Here is a 13,800-nt window from a genome sequence, read left to right as displayed (position 1 = left end):
AGAGATTTTCACCTGCAGAGGCGGACGGCAAGAAGCGCCGCAGTGGAGGCCGCAGTCGTTATTGGGCCGCAACGGGGTCCTGCCAGCGTCCAGGACTTTTGGGCAGCCAACAAGACGGGAAAGTCTCGGACAGAGCATGGATCATATCTTATTTGATTATTGCAGACCCATGACGATGTTCACTGCTCAGCGCTGATCACACGGAATGGGAAATGACGGATTTGGGTAATGGTTGAGGAAGCTCCCCGTCCATCATCCCCATCCCCATCCCCATTCACCATCATCATACATCGTCCTGTTAATCTTGTAGTGGCAGTCAAGGCTGGTCCTTGGTTCGGTTCCGCTCAGACCCAGGGTTCCTCCGATGGAGCCCGGGTTTATTTGGTGGGGGAGCCTAGCGGTTTTATTTCCACTCCCCTGGCGTTATGGCCGATACGCAGTTATGGCCAGTGCCTTTTGGCGTTTCCAATGACGCACTAGTGGTTAGGTTGGGACTTGAGAGAAAATGAGCTTCCGATGAAATTCCAAGAATAAGGTCCTAGAATCCATCGTGAATAAGGCTTCGTGCTACACTGTATAGTACCCTGTTGGGAGGCGCGGATCGTTGTCAATCACGAGGCAGGATGATTCCGGCCAGTTGCTAAGCAGTCCTGGTACGACGCGCCATGACAATGTTGACAGACTAACAACGGACGTTGCACCAGAATGCCAGCTAATCTAGCTCTCCAGCCGAGAAGTAGAGGACAATCTCTTTGACGATGTGCCTTGGCTCATTACTGTGTCACTGTGTCACTCTGTCATGGTTGAGTACCGACGGGGATACCTTGTACAATAAACCGCCATGCATACCCGCTTTTCATCTCTTCGGATACATTGCGCCTTACTATGCATGCACTTAGAGGCAGGGAACGAAGCATGTGACGTATCTGAGGGACTCAATATTTGAGGTTGGGTTTTTCGGGTTTGTTTTTCCTCATCTGACCTGGGACTTGGGACTCAACTGACGAACAGACTCAATGATAAGGAGCCTTGCGCGTACACCTTTGAAGAAGTCCGAGTTCTAGGACTGGCAGAAGCTCATATTGGTAGTTTTGCAGGCAATATCAAAATGTCGAAATGTGATGGCGATAAGCATTCGATGACTGTAATGGATCCGGGGAATAAATGCCACGCGCTCGGAATAAAAGCCTACAGCTTAGGTACCAGGGTTGGATACCCGTGGGAGTGAGTGGGCTCAAAGTATAATCCCGGACATCAATTCCTCGACATTTGGATAGATCAAATCAACTCTGTCATGGAGCGGTTGATGGACTGTGCCTATGGCGCTGATACGCCAATGGATAGAATTGATCCCGACCTTGCATCTGCAGGTGAGTTCCCTGTCGACAGGCCAAATATAAGATCCTGCTGAAGCAGACCCCAGCATGTGTGACGTATGTAAGGTTCGTGGGTGGTAGGAACTGTGTTTACTTCTCAAGTCATCTTCATTCTTGAACCCGGATTTCCTTGCTATACTACTCGCACTGGAGATAGTTATTCCGCAAGTGTGTTTATTCATTGTAGACGCGGGAGAAAAATCCTAATGGACGGTAACGAGCGGTAATACCGGGTGAGTTAGCGGCAGATCAGGCATCGACCGGCAGCCAGTCAGGGTGGCATCCCCACCTCCTTGCGACTCCGTTCCGACTCTCTTTCTTCTTCCATCCAGAAATGCCTCGGATAGAAATGAGGCGCGACTGGCTGACAGAGATCCGGAACGGAAGAAGGAAGACTAGCAGGGAAGTGTCCATGAAGGCAGAAAAAGGATCGGGAGAATGGAAGGGAAAAAAACAATGAAGGAGGGATGTCTGAATATGGAAGAAAGGGAAAGCATGTCAAATGTGCAGTTACGATGTCGATACTATATTGCTCAAAGCATAGTGGGAGGTGCTGTTCTCTTCAGCCATCCATCCTTAAGGGGACTTGAAAAAAGAAATCTTTCCAGTGGTACGTAGTAGATAAGTAAATACTTAGTAGGAAGTATTCGCGCTGAGTCACGGTGATAACTTTGATTGGCGTGTGGTGGTGGTATTGTTTTCCTTTGGTTTCGCACTTCAAGTTCGTTGAATCCGATCTGGAACTCTGTAATTCCGCCTTGCATCCGTCCTCGGGTCTGATTCGATCCGGGTCTGTTGGTTTTACACACAGTCAAGTATGAGGGTGGTTTATTATTATCCCCTTCACTTTTCTCAATTTTATCTTTCAAATTCTTTACGGAGTAGGGATATCGTGAGCATCGTTCCGATCCGGTCCAGGGATGATGGAATGAAAGCTGACCGAAGACGCTGACTGACTGACTGACTGACTGACGGATCTGCTCATTAAAAGGCCCTCCATCCAATCTACTCTGTGTATTCTTTCCATCCTCTCGGGCATTCCTCCCAGAACCATCCCCACCATTAGTGTTACGGACTAGAAAGTATCTACTCCATAGCACAAGTCAAAAAGCAGTCCGTTCATCCTCGAACCCCACTTTGTCTGGTCTCTTTCTTTCCCCTCCATCCACATCTTGGATTCCATCTGCCTCTCTCCATCCATTCGGTTATCCACTCTTATTCTCTTTCCCATTTACTTCCACTGTTTTTTGCCTTTTCCCCTCCCCCTCTTCGTCAGGCCTCGACGGGGAACAGAAACTCTACTTTTGAAACCAGACAACCAACCTTATCATATTACCACCGCCACAACCAAATACTACATTTCTACGACACACAATCCAGATAAATATAATCAACCCAGAAAAACCGAATAAAATTTCCCGCCAACCGTCATTCGGTTACACGCTGCCCGACTGCATTGAGACTTGCAGCCCGTGGACATTTTCTGCCGGTCATCCTCCACTCACCGTCTGCCAGACTACAACTGCAGGCGCGCGCGCTCCTCCTTCTGTCTCGTTTTCCTTTTCTTCTGCTTCGCTCCTCCGTTGGTTGATTTGCTTGACCCACGCCTACAACTTCCTCTCTCGCCGTCCACTCTTTCCGCCCGACTACTACTACTAGTAGATACCGTCTCGTTTCCACCGCTGACCCTCCACGCGCCAAACCAACCATAACCGACGCCTTCTCTTTTAATTGTTCTTTTTTTGTTTTTCATTATTCTTCGATGGAGCCTATGCAGACTGTGGACGACGACTATTTTCACCAGGAATCCACTCTTCGTCGCTGACCCCCGATCTAGACACACACACACACCGTCTCCTGACTATCGCCTGGCCCATCTGCTGCCGGTCTCGTTTGCTTTGTTGAGGCTACCGCAGAAGTGGATTCCCCCGACACTGGCACTGGGCTGAAAGGGGAGAGGGTGAAGCAGCCCAGCACCACCACTGAATTATCACTGGACGAGAAAAATTAACAGAAAGAAAAAAAAAAAAAAAAAGAAAGAAAGAAAGAAAGAAGAAAGACTAAAAAAAAATTTCTGTCTCGTTGAGTCATTCGCATGAGCAGCAGCTGGTGGCTGCTGTAGGCCACCCGGAGTCCTGAAAGCCTGTTGGATCACCACGTTTCACGTCATCCACACTGCACACTGTCGAGCCCTTTCCCAATCAATCAATCCAACCTCTTCCCCCCCCTCTCGTCTGTCTGTCTTGTCTGTCTCCCCTTTCCCTAAACCCACACCCACAATACCCCCCCCCTTCCCCTCTTAGGGTCGGGCCTTTCCTTGGCCGCCTTTCCAGAAGTCATGTCTGGAAAAGTCCCTCACGCCGCCTTCTGTGAGGAATATGATGAAGATGCCCATGTCATCCTTCCCGACACTCGTCAAGTCGCCAACCTCACTTCTAAGCGCTCCAAGCCTGCCTTGAGATCGCCTGCAGCCCCCCTGGTCGACGTTGCAAGTGACTCCGGCTATTCTAGTCGTACCGCCGCCACCGTCAACAGCACCCAATCTGGGCCGTCGGGCCGGAAGAGTCCTGTCCCTCTTAAATTAGACACTACCCTCGTCAAGCGCGCTGACTTGGTCCGCGTTCGATCCAAAAGCACCAGAGAACAGTCCAAACCACGGATCGTTCGTCCCCCTCGTGAGGACAAAATGCAGGTCGGCGCCTATCCCAACGGCGTGAGCCATGCTCCTGCCCACGCTCAGCGGTCTCCCTCCAGGCCTCGTCGCCGTGAGACTTCGCAGATGCGCCACTACCCAGGCACCTGCTGGGAGTGTGATCAGGGCTTGTACCATGCGTCTTCTTCGACTCCGGTTGACAGCCGACCATCCATGGACTATCCTTACTACATGTCGCAGCCTCCATCATCGGCTCACGACTATCCTCCTCCCCCTTCACCGCGCGGGGACCCCCGATACGCTCCCAACCCGGTCCAGGACATTCATGTGTCTCGTTCCAGTCGCCCCTCCGCCCGTGGCGGGGGTCCCATCTACCATCCCAACAACCGACCGATGAGCTTTCACGGCATGCTGCCTGGAATGGGACAGATGGTGTACCAACCATCCGGCATGAGTCGCTACGAACATGGGCCCCCGCCGTCCTCGTCGGCGTACGCCTACAACCCATCCTCGTATGCGCCTTCTCATTACTCGCAACAGTCGCCTTATTACAGCGGCATGTCCGACTACGGCGCCCCTTCCGAGCATCGACAGGAGCGATCGGTTTCCAGCACGCGGGATGGGCGGGGGCGCCGCCCGTCTGTATACGGTGCGCCTGTGGTTGATTACGACTCTCCCTCAGCTGCCTTTGATGATGACGAGCCCTTGGACGCTGCCCCTCCTGCGCCGCCACCACCACCTCGGGAGCCTCGCCCCCGCCTTCCCTCTCATTCTTCCCATGATCGCGACGAGGACTACTACCGTCGGCCACCACTGAAGCACAAGAACACCCCGCATATCATCCAGAAACGCCCAGAGCCGCGCAAGGGTGTATCTGCACCATCCGTCACGTCCGGGCACTCTGCTAGGTCCTTTGATATGGCTGACATGAAGGATGCTTTGCCTGACGGCTACGGCTACCGGCGGTCCTCTCGGGAGACGGTCGTGCCGGCGCGAAGCCGCAGCTACCGGCGCCCTACAGCGTATCACGACTCTGCTAGACCCTCGCGGATTGCCGTGGAGAACTCTCGTCGCCGTCAGCCAACTATCTACGACTTCCCAGACGACGATGATGATGATGATGATGACGACGATGACGAGGAAGAGGATGACGAGATGGATGAGAAGCATCGCGAGGCGGAGGAGTACCAAGCTACCCGCACAGTGAAAGCACCAGTGCCCCCGGCGCCACCCGTGCCCTTGACGGCAGATGCTCTCTTCAAGGCCAAGTCCTCCCAGCGCGCCGAGAGCGACAGTGGAAGCCAGAAGAGTCGCAGCAGCCGTGGGAGCGATGCCCGCACACAGAGCGGTAGCAACGCTGGATCCAAGCCAGAAGAGGACAACAACATCGTCATGACGCTAAACGGTGTCACGATGAGTTTCCCTCAGGATGGCGGAAAGAAGATCAGTGTCCGGACCGGCGAAACTGGGGCGGTCGAGCTGAACATCGAAGGCAAACAGCGGCCGAAAAAGTATTTGACCAATGGATCGGAGTACACTGGCAGCGTGGCTCATAGTCGAAGGGAAATCGAAGATGCCCGACGGGTAAGGGAAATTGAAGATTCCCGGCGGGTGAGGGAGATTGAAGATGCCCGGCGGGTACGGAGTGATCGCAAGTCAGATCGTGCCAGTCGACGCTCTAGCCGATCGACCTACGGTGGTCGATACTAGTGGTGCTTGACGACCATGATAACCTCTGGGGATATCGCTCCTACCTGTCCTAGTATTTCTTCTGATCCACGTTTTGTCTCTTGCAACCTCACGCACTTCATCGGTTAGACTTTCGGAGCAAGGAGCGCTGTTTGCTAAAAGTTCTTCTTCTGTCTTTATTGGGCGATCATTATGCGGCGGACCTCTGAACCGTCACAATAACCAAATGGACGTTTAGTCCCTTCTGCCCTAGTTCTTGAAGAAGTTGGAAGGTTCGTTTTGGGAAAAAAGAGCTCTGTTTTTGCCATGGGAGGCTATTTATTGCATTGGTATGGTTTACGACTTGGTTTTTTGTCTCGGGTGTTATAAAGAGAAGAGGCGGGTTTCACCGATCACGTCCATCATGGCGACATGATTGTATGATTCTGATGACCTGCATGACCTTTGTTTATGTCTGATGTTATGTCTTATGTTTGATGTCATGTTGATGCCCCATCATGTCCTGTGTCTGGTATTCATATTGCGATTTTCAGTGTCTGGGAGCGTTTGTATTATTTCTTTCAAATGGCCCGCCTTGTTCCTTCTGCCGTATGCTCGTCACGATATGAGTAACGGCAGAGGAAGCAGGTATACCCGGTTATGTGATTCGATGTATTTCCTTCACCCCAATTCCCCTTGAGTTATTTTCTCCTCCCCTTTGCGTAGTTGGGTCTTGCCCCTTTTCATCCAGCTTGTACCTGTGTTATCTTCATGGATACCTACCTCTGTTTGACCACCTTTGATGATTCCCCTTGCTGCTGCTGTTGGTATTCTTCAACCATCTGGTGGTGACGGAGCTATGGAATGATATTATTCCTTCCTAGCGACGATGTCTCCATACCTTGTTGTGTTTTCTGTGTTGTGTTTCTCCAGCTCTAGCGATTGTTTCAATACCCTTTGATGTTCACCTTACCCATCATCCAATACCCTAGCGAAAATACAATGAAAACAAGAAAACATACCATCCATAAAGTGTACCATTCCCATACGTACCGTCATCTGAAATTCTCAATAGCAGGTATATTATTCTTGCTTTTTAAACATAGTATACTATCTATTACCGCCATCCACATTCACAAAATCCTACTATAGACAAGACACCCGAGCCTTCCAACACAAAAGATCCCTACCCCAACCACAAAACTCATCGCAAATCGTTAATTAAAGCAAGCAAGTAGTACTAAAAGTAGTACTCAGTATACTAATCCCCCTAACCAACCTTATCGATACTACTATGCAATAAATACTAAGTCCTCCTCACCACCAACGCACAATACGCAAAAAGCCGATACACAGCAATAATACCAATAAGAATCCCCACCCACTTACCCGTCCTGCCCGTAGCATAGCCATATTCCTGCAGTACGCCCGTCCCGCGGATCTTACACTCGGAGGCCAAGTCCGTCTGGTACATGCATTGGCAGGATTCGCCGCAAGAGTAGATCCTATGCTGGAATTCGTTGACCATCATGCCTTGGAAGACGTATGCCTTTTCATCCTCCTATTAGTATTGGGTGTTGATGGAGGGGTATTTTGGGGGAAAGGGTGGAGGTACCTGATAATCTATATAATGAAAAACGTATTTCCAAAAGGGGTTGAGAATCTTGGGGGTCACGAGGAACCCGCCGACGCTCATCCAGAGACCGTTGGCGAAGGCGACGAGGGCGAGGGAGATGACGAAGTTGGGGAAGATGGAGGTCATGAAGACGACGAGGGATTCGGCGGCTACGAGGTCGAGGAAGAGCCACATTACCCAGGTGAAGAAGGAGGTGGCGGTGGGGTTGAAGTTGGAGAGCCAGTAGGAGATTATGGAGAAGAGGAGGGAGATTAGGACTGTGTCTTGTTAGTGGAGTGGAGTGGGATGGTGGGTGGGGGGATATACAGAGGAAGGGAAGGCCGATGATAAAGTTGGAGACGATGAAGGGCAGGGCGCCGTAGAGTCCGTTGGCGCGTTCTTTGATGAAGGTCATGCGGTCTTCGATAAAGGCGGGGACGTAGGCTACTGCCATGAAGCTCATGAAGGCGGAGCCGAAGAACTGGTGGTGGTGAAGATGTTAGCTGTGTTGTCTTGATTGGGGACTTACGAAGGGGCCTTACGATTGCGTTGATAAAGGGCTGGATGTAGCTCTGTTCGGTGTGCAGACGCAGCCAGACGGTTCCCATCATGATTGCCAGCCCTAATGGATAGGTCAGTTTCGTCTCCCCTGGAGGTGGCCGAAATACATACCCAGGTACATGACGATACGGATGCCGTATGCCACAACATCACGGTAACTCTTGATGAAGGAGCGGTGCAGGAGGGTAAGAGTGATGCTGAGAATACCCGGACGACTTAGCTCGTCCATTTCAGTTTTAGCTGCTTGTTTCTCGGATACCATGGTCCGCTGCGAGACCTGGTCTGTCAGCGCTGCGGCATTGGAGGATTCAGCCCAGCTTGTATGAATCCGCTGGACCTGATCCTTGGACATGGTTTGTGTGCTGCCTAAGAAATCGGAGCTGACAAGATCGAGGATGAACTCGGCTGGGTTGGTGTTCATTGGAAGCGAGTAGCCAATAGTGTCAAAATAGGTCGGCACTTCTGTCACAGGACCGAAGTAGCACGTTTTTCCGCTCGAGAGGAGGAGCAGCTTATCGAAAAGCTGGAATGTAGTCGTGGACGGCTGGTGAATACTAGCAATTATGATGAGCTGTGAGATGTTAGCCTGGTTGGACTTCTCCGAATGAATGTTAGCGTACGTTGTTCGCAATCGCCATCTCCTTGACGTAGGAGATGACCTCAAAGCTAGCAGACGAGTCCAGTCCGCTCGTCGGTTCATCCAAAAACAGGATCTTAGGGCACGTCATGAGTTGACTTGCCACGCTGACACGCCGTTTCTGACCACCACTGATTCCCTTGCGAATGGGCGTGCCAACCAAAGTAGATGCCTGGTTCTGGATTCCAAAAGCTTGTAAAAGAGACTGAATGCGCTCCTTCCGTTGAAGCTTCGTAACGGAGCTAATTCATTAGCACTACCGCCAGTCACCACAGCATAGGAAGAGACACACCTGGGCAACGAGAGATCTGCGGCGAATTTTAATGTCTCGCGCACCGTCAGCGACCCGATCAGCGCATCCTCCTGCTCCACGTAAGAAGTAAGTCGGCCAAACGTCGCATTATCAACAGTCTTCCCGTCTATATAGCAATCTCCAGTCGTCTTTGCTCCCGATGATGCTGCGCGACGAGCCAGAACGTTAAGTAGTGTAGTCTTGCCGCATCCCGAGGGACCCATCAGAGCGACTAGTTCGCCTATTCATTGGTAGAGTTAATCGGGTGTTCGTCCGGGATGGATACATAGAGTTCCGGGAAGTAGCCACCAACCTTGCTGAACTGACCCGCTGATACGATCGATCAGGTTCCGGGGCTGTTTAGTATGGCGGTCCTTGACGGTGACGGTGAGATTTCGCCAGGAAAAGTCGTTGACGGTATTATTCTTAAAGAAGCTGGAACTTTCGTTGCGCTCGAGGTCAGAGCCATCGAGCTTAGATGAGAGGTCATCCATTTCTTGTGGTCTCGAATCGATGGATGAGGTCCGGAGTATAGTAACTGGTGGTCGGCGACAGCTTGGAATATGGGAATAGCTGAAGATTTCACAGTGCTACACCTCCGAGCATGACTCGAAGTCTCTGTGGTAGTCAGAACAGCAGATAGTAGTAGTATAGCTGTCAAGCAGAATGAAAACAGAAAGGATCAGAAAGAGGAGGGAAAGCCGAAGTAAATAAACGACTCACAGACCACTGCAAGAGAACCCCGGTCCGGTCACAAGGGAGGGACAGCGAGACGCAGCTAAGCTCCAGCTCATTACATCCATACTGAAAAAAATAAATGCCATGTGGGAATTTGGGTGAACTTCTCCGTGATTCTCGTGTTGCTTCGCTGCCACACTTAGGGACCCAAGATGAGAGTCTTGTTGGTTCAGGTCCCCGAAGCCCGCGCGCAGGTCGCCACATTCACCTCCAAGCCCGAGGACGCCGTCTTCGCCCGTTCGCAACGATCATAAGCTGACTGAGCCACGATGAACTAACTATCTCGATAAGTAGACTAAGTTAAACCATTAGTTTGTTGAGCTGGTGGATCGCCGTGGGGTCCACCTGGAGAAGAAGGAATCTGAGAACGCCGTTCGTGCTGAACCGAACGCCTTGTGGGCGGGAAAAAAGCAAGCATGGGGGAACTATTAGCGATGGATTGGAACCAGTCAGTCTCCAGACACCGATAGTCATGGGTAGTGATTGGTGGCATCTCCTCCAGACCCTGGACAGGATTCTTATCAGCTCCTGCTATTAAATGACTAGTCTTGCCAGCTGAACAGCATCAAAAGGAAAATCGTCCATCAGGCTGAAAGAACCCCTCTCTCTATCTACGACTCGGCCAAAGTTTCCCTCCCTTCGAATTCCAGTCACTCATACTATACTAGACCAGGTTTATCTTTTCTACCAGCAGTAGTAAATACTTAATACATGGTGAGTTACAAGGCTTTCAGCCCCGCCATGTCATCGGGGACCTGCTTATTCCCCCTCCTTTCCTCTTCTGTGCATGTGATGAGAAAGAGATACTATTTCCCCAATAGATTTCTAAATGAGTACTAACCTGCCTACCAACCTCCTCCAGTCACATCTTCCATCCCTATCATCCAATATAAGCCCATAGATTGCATGATAACAAACAATGTGATATGTGCCTCCCTCTCTGTACCTGGCTGGCATCACATCTTGGTGTAACGGTCGCTTGCCGATCCCCTACCCACTCCGTCTTAGTCCAAGATGCACAATGCAATTAATTCATCCTGACTACATCACCGCTCCTTTCCCCCCCATCACGCAGACGCAGGTGGAGGCTTTGTTCTGGCTTTTGAGTTTGGCGGCGGAAGATTAGTGTGCGATCGGAGGCGGACGTGGCTTGAGATTGGAATGGGCTTGTCTGCTTATTGAATGGAAGAACATGTGCCTATCGATAAAGTAAAGATGTGCTAGATACGCGTCGGTAGAATAGTTTGTACTACAGCGGGTGTAAGACAGATGTGATCACAGTGAGCAGACCTGCTTGCGTGGCACTTGATGAGAGAGCCACGCCTAGTCAGTCCAGATGGAAACGCCCTCACTTTCAATGGCGGTATATCCAAACATTGATCGGTTGGTTGTCTTCTAGATTCGCTTTCAGATATTTGAAATTATTGATCACTGTACTTGGTTTGTTGATCAGTGTAGATTAGACTCGAGTCATGCATTTTTCCAATGATACACTAAAATTAAAAGCTAATACAAACACTCCCGGCGTGATGCCAGAGTCCTGAACGAAAAACCTCACGCAGCCTTGCTAGGAAGGCTCAACACAGCTGGCCAGAGACCCGTTTAGGCGCTGCAGGAAGCGCCCGAGGGGACGTTCTTGCACTTGCTGCTCTTCTTGCCGCCAGTCACATCAACACCGCTCCAGGTCCAGTTCGAGCAGCTGCCGGAACCGCACAGGATGTAGATGTCAGTACCAGAGCTCTTGACGCTGCCGGTGACCTTCTTGAAAGTGATGTCCTCAACCTTGACACCGTTGGTGGGCGTGCCGGTGGGGCTGCCGTTCTCGTAGTCCTGCTCAACGACAATACCGTACTTGCTGATGTCGGACAGGGTGATGTCCTCAAACTTGACGTTCTCAACAGTGCCAGTCTTGCCGTAGATGGTCTTGATGCGGACACCGTTCTGGGAGTTGAGCACCTTGGAGTTGGAGATGGTCACGTCGTTGACGGTGTTGTCGCTGCGGCCACCGATGGAACCGATGGAGAGACCGTGGCCACCATCACAGTAGCCGTTGGTGAAGGTGATGTGCTGTGTTCTAGTCAGTCTCTAATCACGTGTGGCTACGGGACAGTGGCAGCGCGATGGGGCAAGACATATACACACCTCACCCGAGTTGATGGCCAGGCAGTCATCCTGGTTGTAGACGGTGGCACCGTCAATGGTGATGTAGGTACTCTGGCCAATGTCAAAGGCATCGGTGTTGTGACCCTTGCTGGTACCGGCGGAGTTGTCGATGGTCACATCGGTGATGGTCAGGTGGTCGGCCAGAATGCTGAAACCCTGGACAGGGGTGTTGTAGACCTTCAGGCCGGTGATGCTGGACTGGTCGAGCTTGTGGGCCTGGAAGAACTTGGGCTTGGTCTTGCCACCGTTGCTACCCTTGCCGTCCCACCAGCGAGCACCGTCGCAGTTGATCTTGGCACCGGAGGCCTGCTTGACGGTGATGTCGGTACCGGACATGGAGATCAGGGGACCCTTCCATTCCTTGTAGCCGAAGGTGGTCTCACCCTCGAAGATGACCTGTGAGGGAAGAGAGTTAGTTGGTCCAATCGGAGTAGGAAGAGTACTATGGGAGCTAGAGAAGACGTACGGTGGTACCCTTCTTGAGGCCAGTCAAGTCAAGAGTCTCACCGGCGGGGACCGCGATGTTGTCGAGGGTGATGGTGGAGCAAGAGGACTTGCCGGACTTGGCAGCAGAGGCGGAGGTGAAAGTGCAGGAGCGCTTCTCGAGAGGAGCAGCGGCGGCCAGCGCAGCGCCCATAGTGGCGGCCACAACGGCGTTCTGGAGGAAATGCATGATGATAATGAAGGAATGGAACCTGGATCAACCGGGTACGATTAAGGAAGGACTAGAGAGAAGCTGGGAAAGGAAAGAGAAGAAAGAGAGACTGAGAGTGTGATGAGGGAATAGAAGATCAGCCATGGAGACGGATGCAAAGGTTCTATAAGTAGGTTTTTCGTTTGACTTGTTGGTGTCCTCCACTCTTCTCCTTTTCTTGGATATTACGGCGAGACATCGGAAGTATGAGAATGGGATCAGGACCCTGGAAGTCACATCGAACGATCGAAGGGACTCGATGGAGACGGCGGTTTGAGGATGAAATGAAGTGGGATCTAGACTTGCACGGAACAGGAAGGAAGGCCAGCCAAGCTCGCTAAGCTCGAAGAAAAGACAGGGTCCGATGGATTCCAAAAGGGCAGTAGCGCCCAGTAGGGCCAGCGCGCCTTCCCCACTCGGGAACCTTTAGGCATCCGGGTTTTTGCTACTTTCGGCGCCATCCCGAGACATTCCTTTATTATGCTTTCGCTTCTTTTCTTATCGATCGCGTTATTATCGCTGATGATAAAATCTCGGCAGTTGCGTTATTTGCCGGCTTCTTCTTCCTCGGCTGGTGAGAAAAAGAGAGCAATGAACACTTGACATATGGTTCTCGGGAACACCCTCATGATCGGCAGCATTGGCATCTCGACGATCCCTAGCCCTACTGCCCTAAAGACTCGGCCTCCCGAGGCATCCGAGGCGGATACATAGAATCTTCCAAGCCCACCAAAACGAGAGTTAACCGATCTCCGTAGTTCTCACCCTGAAACAAGCGGATCACGTTGCTAGTCCACATTAACCAGGGGTTCGTTAGCTGGCAGTTTCTGCACAGGATGCAATTGCCAAGCTTCCATATTATCCTCCTTCCACCACGCGCTAGGCAACCATTCGTGGCACTAAATCTCCTCCAATATCAACCACTGGATTAATTAATTAATAATATGTCATAGGCACTGGTTGGTCGGGTTTTTTCCGGAGAAAATATCCAAAGATACCCTCCTAACAATAGATTAAATTATCTGGGATACCAATATAGCGTGTCTAGGAAGTAGGAAGATTCAATCCAAGGCAGGGGAATACTAATATCTACTTCAAAGCACCAGCGGGACTCTGTTCGGTAACTAGTGTTGCCGATCCCCGACAACATATGGGCTATCATGCTTTGACGAGTGTTTGCTGGAAGAGCAGCAGCTTCTCAGTCGAGATTCCGGGGCCACTGTTTTCCTCTAGTGTTCAAATTGCGTTCCCTTGAATAGGAAGCCATCTTGCCTGATGCTGTCATTCTCAGCCACCGACTAATCAGTTTAAGACAACAAGATGATTTACATGACTAGTGTATCTGTTCAAACGTGTCGGGGCTCCAAGAACCTTCAAGTGTGGACCTCAAGACGAGCGATGGA

The 13,800-nt window shown here is 51.2% G+C and overlaps 4 protein-coding genes across 4 annotated transcripts; 1 reads left to right on the top strand and 3 right to left on the bottom strand.

Moving 5' to 3' along the window:
* Nucleotides 1-2,288: 2,288 nt before the first annotated feature.
* Nucleotides 2,289-3,411, bottom strand: BDQ94DRAFT_149301 (uncharacterized protein). Its single transcript, XM_026767353.1, has one exon. The coding sequence runs from the start codon at nt 3,084-3,086 to the stop codon at nt 2,805-2,807; it is 282 nt and encodes a 93-aa protein (XP_026623288.1). The 5' UTR covers nt 3,087-3,411; the 3' UTR covers nt 2,289-2,804.
* Nucleotides 3,412-3,429: 18 nt separating this feature from the next.
* Nucleotides 3,430-5,957, top strand: BDQ94DRAFT_77954 (uncharacterized protein). Its single transcript, XM_026776522.1, has one exon. The coding sequence runs from the start codon at nt 3,715-3,717 to the stop codon at nt 5,737-5,739; it is 2,025 nt and encodes a 674-aa protein (XP_026623287.1). The 5' UTR covers nt 3,430-3,714; the 3' UTR covers nt 5,740-5,957.
* Nucleotides 5,958-6,771: 814 nt separating this feature from the next.
* BDQ94DRAFT_181804 (putative ABC transporter) lies at nt 6,772-9,439 on the bottom strand. Its single transcript, XM_026773983.1, has 8 exons — nt 9,116-9,439; nt 8,803-9,043; nt 8,494-8,752; nt 7,985-8,444; nt 7,855-7,934; nt 7,640-7,793; nt 7,313-7,590; nt 6,772-7,246 (listed from the first exon to the last, which is right to left on the bottom strand). Exons 1-8 carry the CDS (start codon nt 9,294-9,296, stop codon nt 7,004-7,006), a joined length of 1,896 nt encoding a protein of 631 aa, XP_026623286.1. The 5' UTR covers nt 9,297-9,439; the 3' UTR covers nt 6,772-7,003.
* A 1,565-nt stretch (nt 9,440-11,004) lies between these two features.
* BDQ94DRAFT_149298 (glycoside hydrolase family 28 protein) lies at nt 11,005-12,687 on the bottom strand. The gene is made up of 3 exons (XM_026767352.1): nt 12,170-12,687; nt 11,683-12,099; nt 11,005-11,607 (listed from the first exon to the last, which is right to left on the bottom strand). Exons 1-3 carry the CDS (start codon nt 12,374-12,376, stop codon nt 11,143-11,145), a joined length of 1,089 nt encoding a protein of 362 aa, XP_026623285.1. The 5' UTR covers nt 12,377-12,687; the 3' UTR covers nt 11,005-11,142.
* Between the last annotated feature and the right edge of the window lie 1,113 nt (nt 12,688-13,800).

The sequence above is a fragment of the Aspergillus welwitschiae genome (assembly GCF_003344945.1).
Source record: "Aspergillus welwitschiae strain CBS 139.54b unplaced genomic scaffold BDQ94scaffold_31, whole genome shotgun sequence".
Taxonomy (NCBI): Eukaryota; Fungi; Ascomycota; class Eurotiomycetes; order Eurotiales; family Aspergillaceae; genus Aspergillus; species Aspergillus welwitschiae.
The sequence above is the reverse complement of the archived record's forward strand: the minus strand, read 5'-3'. Positions and strand labels throughout refer to the sequence as shown.

Coding starts and splice junctions, on each gene's coding strand:
- BDQ94DRAFT_181804 (XM_026773983.1), bottom strand. CDS start 9,296: ATGGATGACCTCTCATCTAAGCTCGATGGCTCTGACCTCGAGCGCAAC. Junction 7,794..7,854: donor AGCCCTTTATCAACGCAATC/GTAAGGCCCCTT, acceptor CACCACCACCAG/TTCTTCGGCTCCGCCTTCAT. Junction 7,591..7,639: donor CATCGGCCTTCCCTTCCTCT/GTATATCCCCCC, acceptor AACAAGACACAG/TCCTAATCTCCCTCCTCTTC.
- BDQ94DRAFT_149301 (XM_026767353.1), bottom strand. CDS start 3,086: ATGGTTGGTTTGGCGCGTGGAGGGTCAGCGGTGGAAACGAGACGGTAT.
- BDQ94DRAFT_77954 (XM_026776522.1), top strand. CDS start 3,715: ATGTCTGGAAAAGTCCCTCACGCCGCCTTCTGTGAGGAATATGATGAA.
- BDQ94DRAFT_149298 (XM_026767352.1), bottom strand. CDS start 12,376: ATGCATTTCCTCCAGAACGCCGTTGTGGCCGCCACTATGGGCGCTGCG. Junction 12,100..12,169: donor GCCTCAAGAAGGGTACCACC/GTACGTCTTCTC, acceptor CTTCCCTCACAG/GTCATCTTCGAGGGTGAGAC. Junction 11,608..11,682: donor TGGCCATCAACTCGGGTGAG/GTGTGTATATGT, acceptor ACTAGAACACAG/CACATCACCTTCACCAACGG.